The 25,205-nt window shown below is 41.3% G+C and overlaps 1 protein-coding gene across 2 annotated transcripts; it reads left to right on the top strand.

Moving 5' to 3' along the window:
- Window positions 1–196: 196 nt before the first annotated feature.
- Window positions 197–25,191, top strand: LOC121293266 (G/T mismatch-specific thymine DNA glycosylase-like). 2 transcript variants are annotated; one of them, XM_041216142.1, is made up of 10 exons: window positions 197–300; window positions 432–586; window positions 5,542–5,774; window positions 13,706–13,775; window positions 14,007–14,142; window positions 14,226–14,308; window positions 16,197–16,291; window positions 17,178–17,349; window positions 18,371–18,499; window positions 22,795–25,191. In XM_041216142.1, the coding sequence occupies exons 1-10, from the start codon at window positions 254–256 to the stop codon at window positions 22,932–22,934; spliced, it is 1,260 nt and encodes a 419-aa protein (XP_041072076.1). In that variant the 5' UTR covers window positions 197–253; the 3' UTR covers window positions 22,935–25,191. The 2 variants fall into 2 exon arrangements, with proteins under 2 accessions (XP_041072076.1, XP_041072075.1); XM_041216141.1 differs by having other exon boundaries at window positions 22,792–25,191.
- The last annotated feature ends 14 nt before the right edge of the window (window positions 25,192–25,205 follow it).

Genomic DNA, 25,205 nt, shown 5'->3' with positions numbered 1-25,205 from the left:
GTGAACACATAGAGTAATTTATCCATTTGTTTGACTCCATTTTACTCACTTTAGTCCGGGTTGATGTTTGACTTTTATGATCTTTCGTACTCTGGATTTTCAGTCTCCCCCCCCCCCCCCCCCCCCCCGCCAAACGTGGAAAGAGGGGGTTTGGTGGAGTCCGGGCCGCGTGCGCCCCCTGCGGCAGTGGGCGGGTGGCCCCTTTTGTTTGGCGGGGCTGACGAGCGTCTGCTGTTTCCTCTCGGAGGCAGTGATGGAGGCGCAGGGCCCGGGGCTGCAGTGCGAATACTTCCACGATTGGTGAGTCAGCGAAGGGACTGTCGATAGGTAGAGCCCGTCGTTGTGGGAATCAGGGGTCCTGTCCTCCTCCTCCTCCTCCTCGATCCCGGGGCACTGACTAACCATCTCCCCTTCTTTGTGTTAACCTTCAGGTCCAGCAGCTCCGGCCCGCCGCCTCTCCAGCCGGCCCAGGCCCAGGCCCCGACAGGGCCCGATCCCTTCAGCGTGGAGGAGGCCGCCGCCGCAGCAGCAGCAGCAGCAGCAGCAGCAGCAACCCCGCCGCCGCCGCCGCCGGAGGCCGGACAGGGTAAGAGAACGTCCCCAGGCCCGAATAAAAGAGTTTCATATTGTAAAACTCGTCGCACAACAACAGCAGCAGCAGCAGCAACAACAACAACAACAACTCCGCCTGGAATATGTTCTGAAAGAAAAATAAATCCTAGCTCTTCCTGCCACTTGTTGACTGTCTCAGTGCTACGTGTAAGGGGGAGTGAACCGATTAAGATACCAGAAACAAGGAACTGGAGCTCCTCTGTTGCAGATTTGCACAGATTTTAATATAATCAAACGTCCCAAGGCTCTTCACAGAGACACAAGATTAAAAAAAAAAATTATACCGAGACACACAAGGAGATTTTAAGCCAGGTGACCAAAAGCTTGGGCAAAGGAGCTGGTTTTAAGGAGTGTCTTGAAGGAGGAAAGCGAGGTGCAGAGGCTTAAGGAGGGAATTCCAGAGCTTAGGGATAAAAGCAAAGAACGGCGGATGCTGGAAATCTAAAACAAAAACAAAAATACCTGGAAAAACTCAGCGGGTCTGGCAGCGTCTTGACGCTGCCAGACCCGCTGAGTTTTTCCAGGTATTTTTGTTTTTGTTCCAGAGCTTAAGGCCCAGGTAGCCGAAGGCAGGGCCACCAGTGGTGGAGCGATTTAAATTGGGGGTTCTCAAGAAGCCAGACATGGAGGAGTGGAGATATTTGAGGGTTATAAAGCTGGAGCAAGTAATAATGATGATTTGGGGTGGGTGGGTGGGGGGGGGGGGCGGATGGAGAGAGAGAGTGAGGGCATGGAGGGATGAGAATTTTTAAAAACCAGGTGTCACTTGATCAGTAGGTCAGTGAACACAGGCGTGATGGGTAAACAGGACTTGGTTTTATCGCTTTTAAAAATAAGGGATCGCCCATTTAGAACAGATGAGGTGAATTTTTTTCCCTTCAGAGGGTCGTGAGTCTTTGGAATTCTCTTCCTGAAAAGGTGGTGGAAGCAGTCTTTGAATATTTTAAAGGCAGAGGTGGATAGATTCTTGGTAAGCAAGGGGGTGGTAATAGGTTATCGGCGGTAGGTGGGACGCAGATTTCAGGTTACAATCAGATCAGCCATGATATTAAACGGCGGAGCAGGCTTGAGGGACTGAATGGCCCACTCCTGCTCCTTGTTCGTATCATGAGCAGCAGAGTTTTGGATGACCTCAAGCTTATGTAGGGTAGAAAGTGGGAGGTTGGCCAGGAGTGTGTTAGTATAGTCAATTGAATAAGGGTTTCGGCAGCAGAACACTTAAGGTGGAATAAGTGATGTTATGAAATGAGGCCTCGGTGACGGGGATGGAAGTTTATCTTGGGTTCAGACATGACACTAAGGTGCAGTATAACTTCAGACAGTTGCCGGGGGAGGGATGGCGTGAGTGGCTAATGTTTGTGGTGGGGACTAATGACAATAGCTTAGGTCTTCCTGATATTTAGTTTAAGAAATTTTTGCTCATCCAATGCTGAATGCTGGACAAGTAGTTTGACATTTGAGAGGTTGGGGGGGGGGGGTTGGGGTCAAGAGAGATGGTGGTGAAGTGGAGCTATGTCCTGTCTGCATGTGTGTGGAACGTGGAGTTGTGTTTTTGGATGAAGTTGCTGAGGGGCAACGTGAGGAATAGGACAGGGTCAAGCATAGACCCTTGGGCACACCAAAGGTAATAGTGCAGTAGCAGAAAGAAAAGCCATTGCAAGTGATACTTTGGCTACTGTTAGATAGGTAAGATTAGAGCTGGGTGGGTGCAGTTCCAACTAGTTCACTCTTGGATGAGGAAGGTTTGGTCAACTTTCAAAGGTGCAAGCATGTTGAGAGGATGACGAGGGATGGTTCACCACTGTCAAAGTTATATAGCATGCTCTGGGAGAGATGGACACAGAATTGGGAGGCAATGGCACGTTCAAGGACTTTGGAAAGGAAAGGGATGCTAGAGATGAGGTGGTAGTTTGCAGGGCTGGAAGAGTCAAGATTGGTTTTATGATGAGATAGGGTGATGGCAGTGGGGTGCAGTACCTGAGGAGAGAAAACTTAATGTCAGCTTATATGGGAGTTAGGAAGAGAAATTGGTTGTTTAGCAGTTTAGTGAGAATAGGTTCATGGGAGCGAGATGAGCTCAGAGAGGGCATGAGGAGAGAAATTAGAGAAAATTGAGAGTTTAGACCAGGGGGAAGAATGTGCAATAGGATGTGTTGCCCACACCCTGAAAGTGATTTAAGTTGTTGTGAGAAGACACTTGATTCAGCTTTGTGCACCTTGTTCGTTTTATTAACTTCATCACAATCAACTCAATGCTAAAATTGAATATGCATATGTAAATAGCTGCTTGTTTTGAGCTGACCATAAGATTTCAGATGTGAGCCCCAAAACCAACAGAGTGAACAGCATCATCAGATTTCTTAATTTGTGGCATTTAATTACATCACTAACGGTTACTAATGTTGCTTCATATATTAACATGTTTTACATATGAAAAATGTATTTTGTGTAACTACAAATGTAAGGCCTCAGTAAATTCTAAAGCCATTTGAAAGTTAGAGGGAAAGCTATAATACAGAATTTTTGGGACGGAGTAATAATGTTCTGTAAAGTGATAGAAAAATATATCAGCCCTGTGTCTCTTCAGCCTCAATACTATATGTAATAATTTCCTGTTATATCAACCATCTTATATACTGCTACAGTGATGTTACTGTTGTATTTAGATTGTACTGCTGTAAAAATAAAACTGATGAATTAGATTAATTCCTTTCCTTACCCCTCCCCCTTCATTTGTGACACCTGTTCACTTCTATGCCACAAATTAAGGAACAATAAGTGTTAACTCTGGGTTATTCAGCAGAATAATCCATCTCTAAACTGACAGAAATTGAAGCGTTAATTCTCCTCTGTTCGTCCCTGGTGCTGTACACATAGTTTGAGGTGATAACAGTGGTGTATTGTGTGCTGCACAAACCATTTTTTTACATGGTGTTTCACAGACATAGATACTGACTTGCAACATTGCAATTTTTAATGCTGCTACTAGTGGCAATTCTGACTCTGGCATTAATATAAACAAAACGCCTCCCAACAGTATGGAGACTTGCCTCAAGATTCACTATTGACCATAAGTAATAAATATGTCATGTGCTGACTGCCACCATTTTGTTCCTGCTGTGAATGGGCAGACGGTTCTCAACCAGCCTTGTATCCGTTAACATAATTTTTTTGTCACTGGCATATAGTGGACTTTCTCCCAAGAAGATTTGTGGCCAGAAACTTTAGAAGCACAATGGGTTTTCATTTTGTAAATCTTTTCCTCAAAATTTATCTTAAATAGACATTACTCTATGGCTTTTAAAAGTACATAACTTTGCTGAAGTGTCATTCTAGGTTTGTGTCAGGGATAAAAATTGTCAAAGTCAGTGACTTGAGCTATGGATGAGATCTTCCCTGATGCAGTGGTGATTGATCATAAGTTCATAATAAATAGGAGGAGGAGGCCATCATACCTGCATCACCATTTCAATAGGAATATGGCTAATCTGATTGTGGCTATAATTCCACTTTCCTGCACGCACGCACGCCCCCCCCCCCCCCCCCCCCCCAAATAATCCTCGTTGACTCCCTTGTAGATCAAAAATTCTGTCTAAATCAGCCTTGAATATAGTCAATGACCCAATCTCCACTGCTATCTGGGAGAGAATTCCAAAAACTAACAACTCTCTGAGAGCAGTTTCTCCTCATCTCTATCTTATTTTTAAGCTGTTCCCCCTCGCTCTATACTTCCCCCATGGAGAAATATCCTTTCAGCATCTACAGAATCTTATGTTTCAATGAGATCACCTTTCATTTTTCTAAACTCCAATGAGTAAAGGCCCAACCTGATCAACCTTTCCTCTTAAGGGAACCCTATTCATCCCAGGAATCAATCTAGTAAACCTTCTCTGAACTGCTTCCAATGCAAGTATATTGCCTCTTAAGTAGGGAGAACAAAGCTGTACACAGTGCTCTAGGTGCAGTCTCACCAATGCGCTGATTGGTTGTGACAAGACTTCTCCACTTTTATACTCCATCTCCCTTGCAATAAAAGCCAACATTCCATTTACCTTCCTAATTATTTGCTGTACCTGCAGGCTAACTTTTTGCAGTTCTCATACAAGGACACCCAAATTCCTCATTGGTATTCTGCAGTCTCTTTCCATTTAAATACTGCTCTGCTTTTCCGTTCATCCTGCCAAAATGGGCAACCTCGCATTTTCCCATATAAAACTCTTCATTTGCCAAAGTTTTTGTCCACTCGCTTAGCCTATATTTATACCTTTGCAGACTTTTGTTTTCCCCTCACAACTTGCTTTCCCTATCTATCTTTGTATCGTCTGTAAATTTGGCTAAAATACAGTCAGTCCCTTCATTAATATATTTCGTAAATAGTTGAGGTTCCAGCTCTGATTGCTATGGCACTCCACTCTTTACAGTTTGACACCCTGAAAATTATCCATTTATCCTGACTCTCTATTTCCTGTTAGTTAGCCAATCCTCTACCTATGCTAATATATCACCCTCAACATCATGAGCTCTTATCTCGTGCAGTAAATTTTTATGTGGTGCCGTATCGAATGCCTTTTGGAAATCCAAATACTCTTCGGCTGGTTTCTCTTTATCCACTCTGCTTGTTACATCCCCAAAGAATTCTAATAAACTTGTCTAACAACGTTTCCCTTTCACAAACCATGTTGACTCTGCTTGTTTGTATTATGATTTTCTAAGCATCCTGCCATTACCTCCTTTAATAACATTTTCCCAATGACAACTCTTAGGGTTATTGGCCTATAGTTTCTTGCTTTCTGTGTCTCTTTTTTTGAATAAGGGTGTTATGTTTGTGGTTTTCCAATTTACTGGGACCTTTCCAGAGCCTAGGGAACTTTAAGCTGCACGCAAAAACCACAAGCCATTTCAAGATTTGGTGTTATTGTGTTCTTTCAGCAGCTACAAAACGTAAAAGAGGAAGACCTCCAGGATCACAGAAAAATAAGTCTGAGGGAACAAGCACCAAACGAGGCAAAACAGATGGGAAATCAGGGGGGAAGCAGGAAAAAATCACCAATGCTTTTAAAGTTACGAAAAGAAAAATTGATCGATTCAATGGAACAACTGAAGCTGAACTTTTAACAAAAACCTTACCGGATATATTGACCTACGGTTTAGACATTGTGATTGTGAGTTAACGTTTCCCATTATTTTATGAATTTGATTTAGTCCAATTGCAAAGAGCAGAAGATTGTTCTAGATCATGATTAAGTCTCCAGAGAAAAAGATTAAATATTTTTATGGTGAATACAACATGATAAGAAACAGAAATCTGTCAAGTATTTGAATGTGAACGGTGCAGGGATATGTGTTCTTGTATGCTTTAGCATAGTGACAAGCTTCAGATGGCTTTTGTTGTCTCCTTTCCATGGGGAGGTTAATTAAAGATTAACTCTAAGCCAGTGCTATCATGCCAGAAGACAGGAAGCTTGCAAATGTTACACCACTGCTTCAAAACTGGAGAGGGATAAACTAACAATTACAGACCTATCAGCCAGTAGTGGGGAAGCTTTTGGAAATGTTAATCTGAGACAAAATTAATTGACACTTGAAAATATATGGATTAAGAAATGAAAGTCATCACAATTTGTTAAAAGCACTTCATGTTTGACTAAGTTTGTCAGCCTTTCATGAAGTAATGGAATGGGTGAGTGAGAATGCTGCAGTTGATATTGTGTATATGGATTTTCAAAAGATTTGATAATGTACCAGCTAATTGAGTAGCACAAAATAGACTTGTTAGCAAAGTTGAAGTCCATGGGATTAAAGGGGCTATGATTGTGTTGATACGAAATAGGTTGAGGGACAGAAAATGGAGAGTAGCACAAGTCTTTGAAGGTGGTAGGACAAGTTGAAAAAACTGTTGAAGGGGCATTTGGGATCCATGGCTTTATATATAGAGGCATAGAGTACAAAATCAGGGAAGTTATACTAATCCTTTATAAACCACAGTTTAGGTTCCAGGTGGAGTCTTGTGGCCAATGCTGAACACTATCCTTTAGAAAGGATGTCAAGGCCTTTAGAGGGCGCAGAGGAGATTTACTGAACTGTACAAAGGATTTTTAAAATCTACAAAATTGTGGACAAACTAGTGAAACTGGCGTTAGGCTGATGGGCCTGTAATTGTTAGTTTTATCCCTCTCCTGTTTACACCCCTCTCTAGGGGTGTAATATTTGCAATTTTCCAATCGTCTGGCATCACTCCCATATCTAAGCCCATAAGGCAGGGAAGGTTATGCGGAGGTTTGATAGAGGTGCTCACAATCATGAGGAATGTTGAGAGTGTAAATAAGGGAAAACTTTCCGGTAGCAGATGATTCAGTAACCGGAGAACACAGATTTAATTGACAGAAAAACCAGAAGTGACATGAAGAAATTTTTATTTTAAACACTAAGTTGTTGAAATCTGGAATGCAGTACTGAAAGGTTGGTGGTTGCAGAATCAATAATAACTTTCAAAAAAGTGTTAGATAAATACCTGAAAAGGAAAGATTTGTTAGGCAGTGTTGGAGGAGATGAATTTGATAGCTCTTCCAAAAGGCTTGCTAAGGTATGATGGACTGAATGGTCTCCCTCTGTACTGCATCATTCTATGAAATATCTAACGCATAATTTTTCTGAAATTATAATTGGAAAAGTAACTTTCTTTCTTGCAATCTGAATTACAATTCTAAACTGACAGAAAGCGATCGGTCATCATCATGCTAATTTAACGTGGGGAGCCAGTATGTTAACGAGGAACGTTACATTGCCTCATGTAGTTGAAAGGTAGAATTGGTTTGGTTGCTATTAGAGGGTGAATAACTTACATGGGAAAAATAACCGGCACTTTTAATTAGGTATATTTGTCTGACATTTTTAGACTTGTATTGCTGCAGATTCCTCGATTGCCACATAGAGGTGCTGGTGATCATTTGAAAATCAATGTTCAGTATGCATTTTTGAATCTTAAAGTTTATTTAAATTGCTATTGCAGCGACTTTCCTGTTAACTAAAATATTTAAGAAGCTTTAGGAAGCCATGCTGCTAAACGGTTGTTCTTCTGTTGATGCTACCAGCTAGCATTCATTCCTCTACTTACAGTGCTGTAAAATAGCAAGACCGGCCAGACTTGGTGCTTTTAAGTCCACAGACACTGCTTAATATACAATGAGGGAATGAGGTTGGTTTATTGCTGGTTTCTGAACTAAGGTTCCCACATGGAGAGGGAAAGCTTGATTGCTTTATCAGTTAATGGTAGAGCTTTAAAAGTCGTCTTTTTTAAAAAAAAAGTATATACTGGCAACAAGAGACTGTTTCTTATTATCGCATTATAGGGGAGGCGATGCCGTAATGATATTGTCGCTGAGCTAGTAACCCAGAGACCTGGGTTTGAATCCCACCATGACAGATGGTTGAATTCAATAAAAAATCTGGAATTAAAAATCTGATGATGACCATGAAATCATTGTTGATTGTCATAAAAACCCACCTGGTTCACTAATGTCCTTTAGGGAAGGAAATCTGCAATCCTTGCCTGGCCAGGCCTACATGTGAATCCAAACCCACAGCAATGTGATTGACTCTTTGAAAAAAAATTGTCTGCCTAGCTAGCAATGCCCGCATCCCACAAATTAATTCTTTAAAAAAAGCTTCTTGAGTGTTGTTGGAGCTGCACTCATCCAGGCAAGTGGCAAGTATTCCATCGCACTCCTGACTTGTGCCTTGTGGATGGTGGACAGGCTTTGGGGAGTTAGGTGGTAAGGCACTTGCTTCTGATCTGCCCTTGTGGCCACAGTATAAATATGGATAGTCCAGTTCAGTCCTGGTCAATGGTAACCCCCAGGATGCTGATAGTGTGGGATTCAGCAATAGATTGAATGTCTTGGGGTGGGGGTTAGATTCTCTCTGGTTGGAGATAGTCATTGCCTGACAGTTGTATGGCACAAATGTTACTTGCCACTAGTCAGCCCAAGCGTGGATATTGTCCAGGTCTTATTGCATTTGGACATGGACTGCCAGTGCGAATGGTCCTGAACATTATGCAATCATTAGTTGACATCCCCACTTTTAACCTTCCGATGGAAAGAAGATCATTGATGAAGCGGCTGAAGATGGTTGGGCCTAGGTCACTATCCTGAGGAACTCCTGCCTTGATGTCTTGGAACTGAGATGATTGACTTCCAACAGTCACAGCCATCTTCCTTTGTGCTAGATATGACTCCAACCACTGGAGAGTTTTCCCCCTGATTCCCATTGACTCCAGTTTTGCTAGGGTTCCCTGATGCCACACTCAGTAAAATGCTGCCTTGATGTCAAGGGCAGTCAATCTTGCCTCACCACTGGAGTTCGGCTCTTTTGTCCATGTTTGAACTAAGGCTGTAATGAGGCCAGGAGTTGAGTGATCCTGGCGAAACCCAAACTGAACATAAGAAAGCAGGTTATTGCTAAGCAAATGCCCCTTGATAGCATTTTTGATGACCCCTTCCATTACTGATGATCAGGAATGAGCTGATGGGGCGGTAATTGGCTGGATTGGATATGTCCTGCTTTTTGTGTACAGGACATACGTGGGCAATATTCCACATTGCTGAGAAGATGTCAGTGTTGTAGCTGTACTGGAACAGCTTGGATTAGGGCATGGCAAGTTATGGAGCGCAAGTTTTCAGTACTGTTGCCGGAACGTTATCAGGACCCCTAGGCTTTGCAGTATCCAGTGCCTTCGGCCATTTCTTGATATCACGTGGACTGAATCTAATTGGCTGGAGACTGGCATCAGTGACGCTGGAGACCTCCAGAGGTCGTCCGTTCAGCACTTCTGGCTGAAGATTGTTGTGAATGCTTCAGCCTTTTCTTTTGCAATGATGTGCTGGGCTCCCCCAACATTGAGGATGGGGTTATTTGTGGAGCCGCCTCCTCTAGTGAGTTGTTTAATTGTCCACCACCAATCACGACTGGATGTGGCAAAATTGCAGAGTTTAGATCTGATACGTTGGTTGTGGAATCGCTTGACTCTTTATGTCGCTTTCTGCTTATGCTGTTTGGCACGCAAGTAGTCCTGTGTTGTAACTTCACCAGGTTGACACCTTTTTTAGGTATGCCTGGTGCTACTGCTGTCATGCCCCCTTTCACTCTTCGTTGAACCAGGATTGGTGGTAATGGTAGAGTGGGGGATATGCTGGGCCATGAGGTTGCAGATTGGTGGTGTATGTGGAAAACTTTTTCAAAACTGGTTGTAACAATTCGCCCAACCATTTGGCCAATTCCTATTGTGCAGAGGTACTCATAGATAATATAGGGGCATAACTTTTGTGGGCATACATACATACATACAGCCCATACATACATGGATATGGCAAGCTGTGAAGACAATCCCTGTCATATATATCACATGGCAGCTCATTGCTCTTACACAAGTCCAACAAGCATTTTTTTCGCTTACTATCGAGCAAGGCCGTCAGTCATGCTGAACAGCAGCCAAACTGCTTCCACGTAAGTGATTTGATCCATTTGTGCTGCTATATTGCTTCAACAGATGACCACACCATAAGCAGTACCCGTTTGAAACACATCTGTACCGTAAACTCAGTTTTAACGACACCATGTTTGTCCAAATAGATGGTGTTGCCATGGGATCCCCTTAGGCCCAGGTCTCGCTAATGTTTTTTGGGTTCCCTGAGAAATGTGTCTTCGATGGAGTGGCACCTAACCTTCTACCCCTTACATTTTTCCAATATGTGGATGATGCGTTTGCTATATTTAAATCCATAGCTGCATGTAATAATTTCCTTACATGTCTTAATGGACACCATCTTGCACTTAAATTCATCTTTGAAATGGAGTACTTAAACAAACTCCTTTTCCTTGACATACCAGTTGAGAAATCTTCCAGGGGGTTCCCTACCACGGTCTCCCGCAAGCTACCTTCACTGGTCAATATATGCATTGGGATTCTTATCGTCCACCCACCATAAGATTGGTCTTATCGACAACTTCGTAAATAGGACTCGAGCTATTTGCTTACCATGTAAACTTGATGCTGAAATAGGGCACCTCAAAGGCATCCTGCAGGATAATGGCTACCCTGATCAGATCATTTCGTGTTGTATATTGCACAAACTCATGAACGGGCCTAAGGCTGTCACTTTCAGCCCTCAAAAGTGCCCAGTCTACCTCAGATTACCCTGGAAGGGCAAGGCGTCTCAAAAATTTGAGCAACAGGTGAAGATAACTGTTTCACGCTGCTACTATGCAGTAGCAACACAAGTGGTATTCACCACTAATAGGATGCTGCTGCCAAGCCAAAAAGATGTTCTATCACACAGGTGAGTAATGTGGTATATGAATTTCAGTACCAGTGTGATGCTAAGTAGGTATGATTGGCACCCAGTTCACAAACATTCACTCCCTCCACCACTGACACACAGTGGCAGCAGTGTGCACCATCTGTAAGATGCACTGCAGGAGCTCACCAAGTCTCCTTAGCGCCATCCAAACCCACAACGGCTACCATCTAGAAGGACAAGGACAGCTGATGTGTAAGAGCACCACCTCCTGGAAGTTCCCCTCCAAGTCACACACCACCCTAACTTGGAAATATGTCGCTGGGTGAAAACCCTGGAACTCCCTTCCTGACAGCACTGTGGATGTGGCTACACCACATGGACTGTAGCGGCTCAAGAAGCTCACCACCACCATGTCAAGGGCAGTTAGGGATGGGCAATAAATGCTGGACTAGCCAGCGATGCCCATATCCCATGAATGAATTTTTTTAAAAAGCATATCCCTTCTGTTGTTCACAGCAGGCAAGGTACAGACCGTACCCAACCAGCCCGTACTTGCAAAACTCAAAACACGGTGTCCAACATTAGATGTGATTCTGCGATTGGACAACGTTTGCTAAATAATCCTCTGCGCTAAGAATTACGCTGACAACCAATTTAGGATTGTCAGTTGGGTTCACAGTATGGTGCATTTGCGAGTACTGTAAGCTATCTATACATATATATATTGAAACACAGGGCCTGTTCTTTGCGGACATAGAACATGTACACACGTTGCGCCTATTTCAGCTAAACAAAATAAGTGACAGCCATTCGTTGGTTCATTGGTCAAGGAATCGGAGTCAAGTTGCCTAGTTTAAATTTCAAACAATGTTTGGCAGTTAACTGTCAGTCACCTTCAACTGGTGCATTCTCCACGGCAATCAATCATAGGCCACTTGCCAACCAATCAACACAGCCTTTTCTTCCAGTATGAATTTGTGTGTTCCCCTTACATTGTATTCTTGCAAATTGTCCTGAGTGCAACATGAAAAGCTTTGACGTAGCTTCCAGGCTATGGAGAGTATTGCATCACACTCCTGACTTGCACCTATATAGATAGTGAAACAGCTTTGTGGAGTCAGGAGATGAGTTTGTCTCTTTTTAAGCAATATTCGATTTCTGTACTACCAAATGATTGTATGGCAAATTCCTGATCCCTTACATACCAAAAAAGGTGATTCCTCACTCTAATTAATATTTATAGAGACATAGTAGACGACCATTTGGCCCATGCCAGCTCTCTAGAACAGTCCAGTCACCTATTTCCCCCACTCTATCCTCTTCCTCATGCCTATTTAATTTCCTCTTAAAATCATTGATCGTCCCTGCTTCCACTATCTTCTAGAGTAGCAGTGATAGAAATGAGAAATTGTAGGTCAGAGTTGATGTAATCGTATTTTTATTCATTCATAGGATGTGAGCATCGCTGGCAAGGCCAGCATTTATTGCCCATCCCTAAATGCTCAAGAAGGTTTTGATGAGCTGCTTGCTTGAACCGCTGCAGTCCATGTGGCATAGGTACTTCCCTACTTCCTCTTAGGGAGGGAGTTACAAGATTTTTATTCGGCAACAGCAATATATTTCCAAATCAGGTGTGTGACTTAGAGGTGAGCTTTCAGCTGGCAGTGTTCCTGTGCATCTGCTGCCCTTGTCCTTCTAGGTGGTAGCGGTCACAGCTTTAGAAGGTGCTGTTGAAGGGGCCATGGCAAGTTATGTAGTGTGTCCTATAGCTGGTGCCCACTGCATCCACTGTGCACTGGTGATGGAGGGTTTGAATATTTAAGGTGGTGGATGGGTGCCAATCAAGTGGGGTGCTTTGTCCTGGGTGATGTCCAGCTTCCAGGCTATGGAGAGTATTGCATCACACTCCTGACTTGCACCTATATAGATAGTGAACCAGCTTTGTGGAGTCAGGAGATGAGTTACTGTTTGCAGAATTCCCAGCACCTCACCTGCTCTTGTAGCCACAGTATTTACATGTCTAGTACAAGTAAGTTTGGAGGACTAACTGACCTAGACCATTTTTGGGAACCTCAAGTGCCTGGTTCAAGAAAACAGAGAAATGTGCGGAGTAGGTTTTCCCTCTCAGCTGGAGAATAATGTGGAGGGGAAAATAAATTACAAAATTTGTGTTAGAAACTATAGCTGTTGCTCTTGTATTTTGATGGCTTGCCTTACTGGATCCAAACTACTCTTCTCTATTGATGGATGGAGATATTGAATTGGAGATGTCAGCCAAATCTCAGTAACTTATATTCTCCCATCAGGAAAGAGCATTCCTGAGTTTGTTATTAGTCTCTTGAATAATATATCACATCTGGAAAGGTACTTAAATATTTTGGGCCAAAATTCCATAGAGAGTCTTTGAACATGTCTGCGTTTTTCCTTAAACAATGTATTGTATCTCCTGCGCAGAATACGTTGCAAAATAGAAATGAATGCTTGGTTTCTGCTTCCCACTGCTGGAAATACTTAGTGAGGGCAGAACTGGGCTCAGTGATGCTCTTCTCCTGGTGAAATATATTGCAAATTCTCCTTACCTAGGCTGACCCATGGTTATTGGACACTTCTACAAGAACGTCTAGCACTAGTGTAACTGCAATATCTTTGTGGGGGTGTGATAGAGAAGGTGCCCATATTGTCGTCATCAAATTCTGCTGAAATGCACAATTACCAAGTGTTTTGGTTGATTTTTTTTATGGCCGACTGGTTATAATTTCCTTTGCAATCTAAACTGAGCCTGCTGTTTGTTTTAGATTGGAATTAACCCAGGGCTGATGGCAGCATACAAAGGACATCATTACCCGGGACCAGGAAATCATTTTTGTAAGTTCATGTATATATAGAAATCCTTTTGGATGTTCTTAAATTTTTTGGATCTTTTGATGTTTGTTCGGGTGAAATGCATGATGAACATGGCATATTTTCACTGTCTGGTTTTTGTCAGAAGTAGACTATACAATTTTCTAAGTTTTTATTATCTAAAACCAGTTTATTTTATTAAGACTGATTCTTGTTGTATATTCAAACTTTCACACATGCTTCTTTCTTCTGTAGGGAAGTGCTTGTTTTTGTCCGGTCTTATCGATAAGCCTTTAAACCATGTGGATGATGCTTCTTTACCAGAGAAATATGGAATAGGTTTCACAAACATGGTGGAGAGGACTACTCCAGGGAGCAAGGACCTCAAAAGGTGGTTAACGAAAGTAAATTAAAATTCCAATTTTTGGTTTTGTTTGGAAAGAAAGTATAATTTTAAAATTCTTTGCATTTCAGTAAAGAGATTCGCGAAGGAGGGAAAATACTTCTGCAAAAACTGCAGAAATTTAAGCCACGGATTGCTGTTTTTAATGGAAAATGTGAGTACACGTGAAAATCTAAAATCAAACTTTTCACCATCTGACTGTAGCTTAATGTTTCAAATGTGTTTTTTTTGCTGCAAATTGGGGGCATTAGTGTTGGGAAATAATACCCAGCGTTAATATCAAACATTCCCAGGTCATGTGTAGCAAATAGAGTAAAACTCCCTCTATCTCAATCCAAGAAACACTATATCATTTCACCCCATCAGTCTGGGCTGAATTTAAACCAGTGTGCCTGAGGTGAAAGGCCTCTCTACCCCCACAAAATATGAATTTACACCCAGAGTACTGTGCCTAGTTTTAGTCTCCTTACTTAAGGAGGGACATACTTGCATTGGAGGCAGTTCAGAGGAGATTCACTAGGCTGATTTCTGGAATGAAGGGGTGTCTTATGAGTAAAGTTTGAGCAGCTTGGGCCTATTCTCATTGGAGTTTAGAAGAATGAGAGCTGATCTTATTCCTGAGGGGACTTGACAGGGTAGTTGCTGAGAGGATGTTTCCACTTGTGGGGGAATCTAGAACTAGGGGGCACAGTTTCAAAATAAGGGGTCTCCCATTTAAGACAGATGAAGAGCAATATCTTCTGAGGATTATTCATGTGTGAAATTCTGTCCCTTAGTGAGCAGTGGAGGCTGGGTCTTTAATATATTCAGCGCTGAGTTAGGCAGATTTTTGATCGACAAGGGAGTGTTACAGGGAGGCAGGCAGGAAAGTGGAGTTAAGGCAACAATTCATCAGACATGATCTTATTAACTGGAGGAGCAGGCCCAAGGGGCGAAATGGTCTATTGTTCTATTTCTTATGTTCTTATCCCTAAATATAAATGATCTAATAAAATAATTTAGAAATAGTTGCTTGGTAGTACAGAACTTGAGTATTCCTCAAAACAGGCATGCAGTTGAAGTTTTATGCCTTGAACTCATCAGAACAGGCATAAGAATGCCAAATTTCAAAGAGAACAACAAATTATATTCCTTGAGAAAAGGATGCTGACTGTCACGTCAACTTTGGTCAAGATGTTTCCGTGGAGGATGCGCTTGGGGTACTGGCCCCCAACCTTTGTTTAATTCAGAAAAAGCTCAATGTCTGGACATGTTATTTTTGCCTACAGAGGACAGCTCTCTGCGTATGAATACATGTAGCTTCTAGCAAGGGTCAGTAAGCTACATTGCGAGTCCGACTGATGATCTTAAATTGGTGGTTAGTGTAATTCTTAACACACTCAGAATTATTCAGCAAGTACTGCCCAATCATGGAATCTAACGTTAAGACATTGGGCTGTAACTTCAGCGCTTCGGGGTAGTGCAACTGGAGGTATCCCAAAGTTGTGCTGGAGAACCCACCCAGCCACACTGCCCCCAGAAGTTCCCAGGCAAGGATTGCATGGCAATCACTGGCACTGAAAACTCATATACCATATTGGTTATTTGTGTGGAAGGGCAAGATATCTTAAAATTTTGAGCAGCAGGTGAAGCTTGCTGTGATAATACGAATGTTAATTTCCACTAACAGGATGGTGACGTCAAGCCAAAAAGATGATCCGCTTGCCACACAAATGAATAATGTGGTATATGAATTCATAAGCAGGAACCTGTCCCCTGCAGGCAAAAAAAAAAATGCCCAGGCATTGCACCTTTTTTTGAAGTAAGCATTGGGGGGGGCCAATAGATTCCTAGTGCATTCTCCATGGCAATGCCTCAACCAATCAGCCGACTTGCCAACCAATCAGTACCCTTTTCAGTGTAAATTGTAATCGGCAGAATTGACAACCAATAGGAAGGAGATTGAATTGAAACCAGTTGATGCTTTAGAAGCTGATTAGGTGAATCTGACTTTTAACTTAGTGAATTTGGAAAATTTGATTTTTGCTTACCGTTTTTTGCAGGCATCTATGAAATTTTTAGCAAAGAAGTATTTGGAGTTAAGGTCAAGAAATTGGAGTTTGGGCAGCAGCCACACAAAATCCCTGAGGGAGAAACAGTAAGCACTGGATTAATTTATTATACACGCACACAGTTCTGAAGTAAATAATACCCAGTTCCCGTTCTCTTTCTCAAACCCCCAAAAAATTTGTTATTGTCTGATGACTTTAACCTGTTGCTCTTCAACTTTCTGCCATCATTTGTTTAGTATTTACTAGATTAGGTGGAGAAGGTTAGCATCTGATTTACCATTAATTCTTCAGATTCACATTTCAATGCATGACCAAACTTCCTGATTATAGGTCAAAGAAACTTGAATTTTTCTGTAATCAGTCTTGTTTGTTGAAGAAAATAATCTTGAGTGTCTCACAGCCCAGTGATCTGTTTTGAGATCACCTTTGTATCTTTTCACAGTACAGTTTCCAAATTGGTGACCCATAAACTTATCCTAGATAGTAATGTTGTTAAGATTAAATCCTGATTCAGATGTTTCTAGAGTTCCAGATTGCTTCTTTGGCCCCTCTGTCCCAAAACTTTCTTCTCCAATTCATTTTGCCTACCACCCGCACTGCACTGTCTCCTTCCCCCTCCTCCCACCCAACTCAAACACAACCTTTCAACATCTGCCTGTTCAGTTCTATCCTCCACCCTCGTCACTATGAAACACAGAACAAGCTTGGCTTTCTTCCTTCTGACAAATTTGACCTAAGTTTCCCCAACCTTTCTGATTGCCTTAAGTTCTATACTCTGACTTTCATTTGTCTTGAGTTCTCCATCACAAGTTTTTGTATTTTAATCTTATCATTCCTTGCCACTTGCTGTTGCTAGTGTCACTTTCAAATATGCTCGTTGCAGCAAGTCTTCCTCGTGCTCTTTTACGCTTGCAGGAAACCTCACCAGAAGAAAGTAGAGGTAAAATACATCATTGTAACTTTATTTTCAAGGTGGTCTATGTCATGCCTTCTTCCAGTGCAAGATGTGCACAGTTTCCTCGGGCCCAGGACAAGGTCCATTATTATATCAAGCTAAAGGAACTGCGGAATCATTTGAAGGGCATTAGAACTGCTACAGAGGTCACTGAAGTAGAATACTCATTTGACTTGCAGAAAGCTCAAGGTAAATAGCTTGTGGTTGTAATTCAAGCACTTCCTTCAAAGGAAGAGTCTTTATAGGAGTCACCTAATGTCTATAACTTTATTTCTTTAAGGTCCTAAAACTTCCCTTATCTGCCAACTATTTGTGAAATGTTGTTGCTGAGCGTAACTTGCTTGGATTGATTATAGTCTTTTATTAGTTTGGACCAGTGGCTAGTATTTATTTACAGCCAAATAGAAATATGAAGTACAAAGTTTAGTGCAGTTGAGTAGGGCATGTAACCATACACAGAAAAAGGTCCTGTAATGTCATTTGTGAGGACTTTGACGGGAAAATAACTTTAGCTTTGAGAGTTAAAGACCTGGTTATTAACACAGGGAAATTCAGCTTTTCATAATGTCATGTATAATACCATAATCCTTCTAATAAGGAATTCAAGGCAAATGATTTAATTTCTGAAGAAATTTAGAACGTTTAAACTTTCGCTTTTTGCATCTGATTTCCTTGCATTCTGCTTTTCAAGCAAGTTTAAAGAATATTGCAATTACACGTTCACACACCAATGTGTATGCATAAATATATAATGTAATAATGGATTCATACCAAAAGAGTCATACCCTTCACAATATCTAGACAGATCCAAGTGACTATTTCATTGATGGATGGCATAGGAAGAACTGCTGTCAAACAAAAACATTCACCAATGACTCAACAAGAAAGAATGCACCCAAATAAACATATTTTGTAGCGCACTAAAATTAAGTTATTGTAACTTATTTGCTGTAAACGTTTTAACTTCATACCCAGTTTATGTAGAAATGAATGTTAATATCCAGTTGGTATCAGTATTCACTATAGTATTGGAATGTTGGATTCCACATAATTGAGCAGAAGCTGAATCATGGTTTTTATTTGTCAGAATCGAGTTCTTGGTTTGTCCACAAGTTGTAGTAGTTCATTAAAGCATCTCTGATTTTGTAGTCTTTATTATACTTTTAAATAAAAATTCTAAAACTGTGTAATGTTCTAATTCTCCCCCTAGCGGAAGCCAAGAAAATGGCAATTAAAGAGGAAAAATATGACCCTGGTTATGAAGCAGCTTATGGTGGTTCATATATGGAAAAATCCACAGAAAGCAATGGGCAGTGCAACTTTGCCATGACTGAACCAGGTAAATGTGCAAAATGATTTCCACTGTAGGCAAATCAGCTTGGGATTTTACAGGTTATATTGATGTGGTCTATATACTAAGTGCCAAATGTTCTATTAACCTGCAGGAAGCTACTATCTGTGGATTTTCGACAATCATGTAACTTAATGATATTAAAGCAAATGCTGTTAATTTGTTACTAATATAAATCAAGAGTCAATGAAGGAAGCATGCTACCATCTTCACAGCATCACAAATATTTGTACTTTTTTATATAAAAAGGATTTTACATATTGTGTTAAATAATTCCTGGAGAAAGGAGACATTTTTTGTTGTGATTCCAAAATCGTACTTTGGTTGCAACCTATGATTTTGGCAGGACTTTCTATAAATAGCCATCTCGCTCCCTCCCCAGGATCTATTTGTCTCTGTTTAAATTATTAAACAAGGATGAAGGGAGTAATCCTGTGAAGAGATAGAAATTGGAAAATTATCAGTTGTGCATTTGAAAACTCAGCCATTATGATATGAATGTTGCTACTGTTGCACTAACCAGTATTTTGTAAGTGTTCCAATCTCCTTACTTTTTTATAAGAGTTGGTTTATAGCTGCGTGCAACAACTGGTATTATTTGGGGGTAGTGAGGGGACATAATTCAGTGACCCCTATATAAACAATGTACAAAGGATTAAGATGCACCATTAAATCCATGTCACTGAAGATCATGCAATATAAAAACTTGAAGGAAATGATACATGATACTGTATAGATTTTGTGGTAAGTTTTCATTAGGTGGGAAGGAAGGAGTACAGTGACTAGATATAGGCGACCAACAAGCAGCTTCAGTTTGCCAAAACAGTAGGACCAAAGAATGCAGCCTGCATTTGAAGGAGGGTTAAATTCAAAACAAATCTGCTAAAATGATATTTTAGTGAGTCTGCGGAGCAGGACTGATTCATTCAAATTCAAAAAAGATGTATTTCTATCAAATAATATTTGAAATACAATGTACGAGTAATTCAAGACATGGTGTGGTAAGTCTGGAATGGTTGTGGTTGGTGGGGTGGAGAAGAAAAATGACTTTTGACCTAAGTCTCCACTACTGGGGTCTTCCTTGTGTCATTTCTGTGCCTGTTGGAGACTAATTGATAGAGTTGCTGACTAATCATAGCAATTAATCTCTATCAATGATTTTTTAATTAATTTATGGGATGTGGGAATCGCTGGCTAGGCCAGCATTTATTGCCCAACCTAATTGCCGTTAAGGTCGTGGTGAGCTACTGCCTTGAACCTCTGCAGTCCATGTGGTGTAGGTGCACCCCAAGTGCTGTTAGGGAGGAAGTTCCAGCATTCTGACCCAACGACAGTGAAGGAACGGCAATCTATTTTCAAGTCAGGCTGGTGAGTGGCTTGAAGGGGAATTTCCAAGTGGGATGTTCCCATGTATCTGCTGCACTTGTCCTTCTAGATGGTAGCGGTTGCAGGTTTGGAAGGTGCTGCCTAAGGAGCCTTGGTGAGTTCCTGCAGTGCATCTTGTAAATGGTACACCCTGCTGCCACTGTGTGTCATTGGTGGAGGGAGTGAATGTTTGTGGATGGGGTGCCAATCAAGTGGGTTACTTTGTCCTGGATGTTGTCAAGCTTCTTGAGTGTTGTCGGATTTGCACTCATCTAGGTAAGTGGAGAGTATTCCATCACACTCCTCCTAACTTGTGCCTTGTGGATGGTGGACAGGCTTTGGGGAGTCAGGAGGTGAGTTTCTTGCCACAGGATTCCTAGCCTCTGACCTACTCTTGTAGCCACAGTATTAATATGGCTAGTCCAGTTCAGTTTCTGGTCAATGATAACCCCCCAGGGATGTTGATAGTGGGGTATTCAGCAATGGTAATGTCATTGAATGGTTAGATTCTCTCTTGTTGGAGATGGTCACTTTCGGGCACTTGTGTGGCATGAATGTTACTTGCGACTTGTCAGCCCAAGCCTGGACATTGTCAAGGTCTTGCTGCATTTGGACATGGACTGCTTCAGCATCCGAGGAGTTGCGAATGGTGCACGTTGTGTAATCATTACTGAACATCCCTCTTCTGACCTTACGATGGAAAGAAGATCATTGAGAAGCAGCTGAATATGGTTGGGCCTAGGACACTTCCCTTAGGAGCTCCTGCAGTGATGTCCTGGAAGTGAGATGATTGACCTCCAACAACCGCAACCATCTTCCTTTGTGCTAGGTATGACTCCAACCAGTGGAGAGTACCCCCCCCCCCCCCCACCGATTCCCATTGACTCCAGTTTTGCTAGGGCTCCTTGATGCCACACTCAGTCAAATGCTGCCTTGATGTCAAGAGCGACCACTCTCACTTCATCTCTGGAGTTCAGCTCTTTTGTCCATGTTTGAACCAATCTAATGAGGTCAGAGCTGAGTGACCCTGGCAGAACCCAAACTGAGTGTCATTGAGCAGCTTATTGCTAAGCAAGTGCTGCTTGATGGCATTGTTGATGACCTCTTCCATCACTTTACTGATGATTGAGTATAGACCCATGGGGCGGTAATTGGCCTGGTTGGATTTGTCCTGCATTTTGTGTACAGACATACCTGGGCAATTTTCCACATTGCCAGGTAGATGCCAATTTTGTTGCTGTACTGGAGCAGCTTGGCTAGGGACGTGGCAAGTTCTGGAACATAAGTCTTCAGTACTATTGCAGGAATATTGTCAGGGGCCTTCACAGTTTACAGTGCCTTCAGCCATTTCTTGATATCACATGGAGTGAATTGTATTGGCTGAAAACTGGCATCTGTGGTGCTGGGGACTGTTATGGAGAATAGCAGAAAACATGATAGAGGCTCCATGGTGTCATTTCATCAAGCAGTTCCTATGATCATTTGTGGTTGCAAATAGAAACATAGAAAATATGAGCAGGAGTAGGCCATTTGGCCCTTCGAGCCTGGTCTGCCATTCATCATGATCATAGCTGATCATCCAACTCAATAGACTGCTCCTGCTTTCTCCCCATATCCTTTGATCCCTTGCGCCCCTAGAGCTACATCTAACTCCTTGGAAATATACAATGTTTTGGCTTCAACTACTTTCTGGAGTAGCGAATCCCACTCTCTGGGTGAAGAAATTTCTCCTTATCTCAGTCCTAAATGGTCTACCCCGTATCCTCAGACTGTGACCCCTGTTTCTGGATTCCCCCACCATCGGGAACATCCTTCCTGCATCTACCCTGTCTAGTCCTGTTAGAATTTTATAGGTTTCTATAGGATCTCCCCCTCCCCCCCATTCTTCTGAACTCCAGCGAATATAATCCTAACCGACTCAGTCTCTCCTCATATGTCAGTCCCGCCATCCCAGGAATCAGTCTGATAAACCTTCGCTGCACTTCCTCCATATCAAGAACGTCCTTCCTCAGATAAGGAGATCTATTCCAGGTGTGGTCTCACCAAGGCCCTATATAATTGCAGCAAGACATCCCTGCTCCTGTACTCGAATCCTCTCTCTATGAAGGCCAACATACCATTTGCCTTCTTTACTGCCCACTGCACGCTTACCTACGAGGAAACCCAGGTCTCGTTACACATTCCCCTCTCTCAATTTATAGCCATTCAGATAATCTGCCTTTCTGTTTTTGCTACCAAAGTGGATAACCTCACATTTATCCACATTTTACTGCATCTGCCATGCATTTGCCCACTCACTCAGCTTGTCCAAATCACACTGAAGCATCTCTGCATCCTCCTCACAGCTCACCCTCCCACCCAGCTTTGTGTCATCTGCAAATTTGGAGATATTACATTTAGTTCCCTCATCTAAATCATTAATATATATTGTGAATAGCTGGGATCTCTGCGGTACCCCCACTATTCACGGCCTGCCAATCAGAAAAAGACCCGTTTATTCCTACTCTTTGTTTCCTGTCTGCCAACCAGTTTTCTATTCATCTCAATACACTACCCCAAATCCCATGCGCTTTAATTTTACTTGCTTGCTCTTTACTTGCTCTTATGTGGGACTTTGTCGAAAGCCTTCTGAAAACAGTGCAAAACATAATAAATTCCATGATGATTCCAAATGTTGAAAGATGGTATGTTTAAAACTTTTGTGTGTTGAGGTTATAAAAGTTAGTAACATTACGATATTAAATGCTTTCATCTTGATTTTATATTTTCAACTTTAGTTTAATATTTTTTGAATACAGTCACATTTATCTAAACATACAGTTCAGTGTACTTATTCTACAGTTACATTTATGAACCATTTTCAGGTTTACTTTAGAAAATAGTACCAAGTTATTTTGATTAAATTTGTTTTGTAGCAGCAGCCAGCAATTCCGAGTTCAACATGGACTCAACGTTTTGTCAAGTTCCTGATGGTCAGTGGATGACCCAGTCATTTGCCGATCAGATTCCTTCAATCAACAATTACTGCACACAGCCTCAAGAAGAAAATAGCACATAATGAATTGACAGGTGTACAAAACTTCATGTTACTGCAGTTTTAATGCAGTCTTAAAAGTACTGTACCTCAGTTTTTGAACTGAAGATGTTTTGAGATAACATTTCTTTTTACCTAATGTTTTAAGTCTAGAATTGTGTAAACGTAATGATGTAGTATCGGTCAGAAAGCTGAATTCTTAAACATTTTTAGAATTAAACTTTGCCCAAAATATTTATAGATGGAAGGAGAAATGGTTTTAAGTGAACATTGAAGTTTTTTTATTTAATATGGTCAGGTGCTCATTTTATTCCTGTAATACAGTGGGGGTTTCTTAAGAGTACAGATTCTCTTTTACTCAAGTGTTTAAATTGTAAGGCTGTTAGGCCATTCAGAAATTCCTTCTGTTAATTCTAGCAATAGACTGGGTGCAGTGAAGCCTTTATTGATCTTGGTCAAAGTAGTAGTGGGAGCTCAACAGAAATCATAGTGTAACCTCTTAAACTGAATTGAAACAATGTTGTTTAAGGTCTTGCTTATTTGAAGCTATTTTAACATTTGCCTTTTTCAGGATATGTGCACATGTTGAAGTTCTATCAATAGCAGTTTCAATTTCAGACCTGTTCAGCAAACCACTTTAATTTTAAGTTTTTTTAGACCAAAGGGTGCATGTTTTAAAAAAAAAAATTCATAGTGAATACGGGTCCAGGTGTCCATTTGTTTATGCAAATTCAAAGCAAGATTAGAGCAGTTTCAATTCATTATTTTAAATCAATTTTGAAATGTTGATGGGGGTAAGTTGCTCCCCCTTGGAAAATTAAAACTCCTTTGAGCATAGACTCTACCTTTTCAATATGTCTTTAAGGATAAGAAGGGTGCTACTGTGTTGTAAAAATAATAAGTACCATCATATAATCATGTTTTACAATTAAATAGATGTTCTTTAACACTTTAAGTCTACTCTTGACTCAAAGTTGCTTAAATTATCTGATTCATATTTTAACAATAAATTCCCCCTTTGTGCTGTTACTTTACCAATATTGCTGAAAACAAATTATGATTTATCTTTTGCACAAAGCCATTTTGAATTATCAGGAGTAGACTGGTTTGGAAAGTTGACAATGCACAAGAGGAGCCAGAGAATAGGCTCTCAGGCAAACTTTTGAACTATGTTTAAAAATCTTGAGTCAGCAACTTTACAGTTGCCTTCAGCGTTTGAGGTTTTTGTAAGAAGTGTAAAAGATGGCTTTCCGTTGAAAATTGTCTGGATATTAAATGGAGCATTCACAATTCTGGCTCACGCATGTATTTCAAAGCACTTTCCCTTCAAGCTAAACTTACACAACAATTTTCTTTTGGACTGATTTAAATTTGAATAAAGGGAATTAAATTCTTTCTGTGGGCCCTTGTACTTAATCACTTAAGTCTAGAGAAATGTAGCTCACTAGCCCAGATTTTAACCCTCACACTCGACGGGAACTGAGAGTGCAGGGGAGTTTGGATCAGCGCAGCAGCTTATTTGGCCAAATTTGCCATTTTAACAAGTATGCTCTAAGATCCTCACACCAGACAAATGAGGGGCTCACTGAAATTCAAAAGTTGGGGTCTGATCATTTAGCAGCTGCTTTCGGCTGACCTCACCGGGAACACTGGCTGCAAAGGGTTAGGAGGGCCAAAAGAGACCATTTACAGGTTTCCTTGTGGGCCTGGGGCAACAGGAGTGAATTTCCCAAGAAAACCTAGGGCTTTGGGCTTCCTCCTGATTGCCCATTTAACCACCATCCCCTCCACTCCTTATCTAACTGGATTTGTGCAGGAATCTGGTCTAACCTGGGAATGAAAATGGCCTAGGCTTCATGGCTGCCAGGTCCTATCTCACCCCTGTTAAAATCCAGGCTACTGTTTTTTAAGTAAAAGTTCACACAATTGGGACGTGTCACTATGGAAATGCCTTAAAGGTTCCTTAAGAAAACTATTCAAACTAACCTGCATGAATGTTTTCAACAAAGCATTTGTAAGACTCTATTGACTTAAAGCTGTTGTACAAAACATTTTCAGGTTATACACACATCACGTGTTTTAGTATGTAAAATGTGCCTGTGGGAATATATACAAGTAAATGTACTCTGACTTGAAGTGAATGGGCAGCTACTGGAAACTTTTTAAAATGTTAAATGACACTGTTTACAACTTGTACATTTGGTGCTCAATCCTCTTGCAAGAGAGGGATGGTTCTGAAAGCTGGCAAAAAAAATCAATAAAAATTACAATGAATACTTTATTTTTTTTGTTTGT

The sequence above is a fragment of the Carcharodon carcharias genome, chromosome 21 (assembly GCF_017639515.1).
Source record: "Carcharodon carcharias isolate sCarCar2 chromosome 21, sCarCar2.pri, whole genome shotgun sequence".
Classification (NCBI taxonomy): Eukaryota; Metazoa; Chordata; class Chondrichthyes; order Lamniformes; family Lamnidae; genus Carcharodon; species Carcharodon carcharias.
Note: the sequence above shows the minus strand (reverse complement) of the source record. Positions and strands in the feature narration are given on the sequence as shown.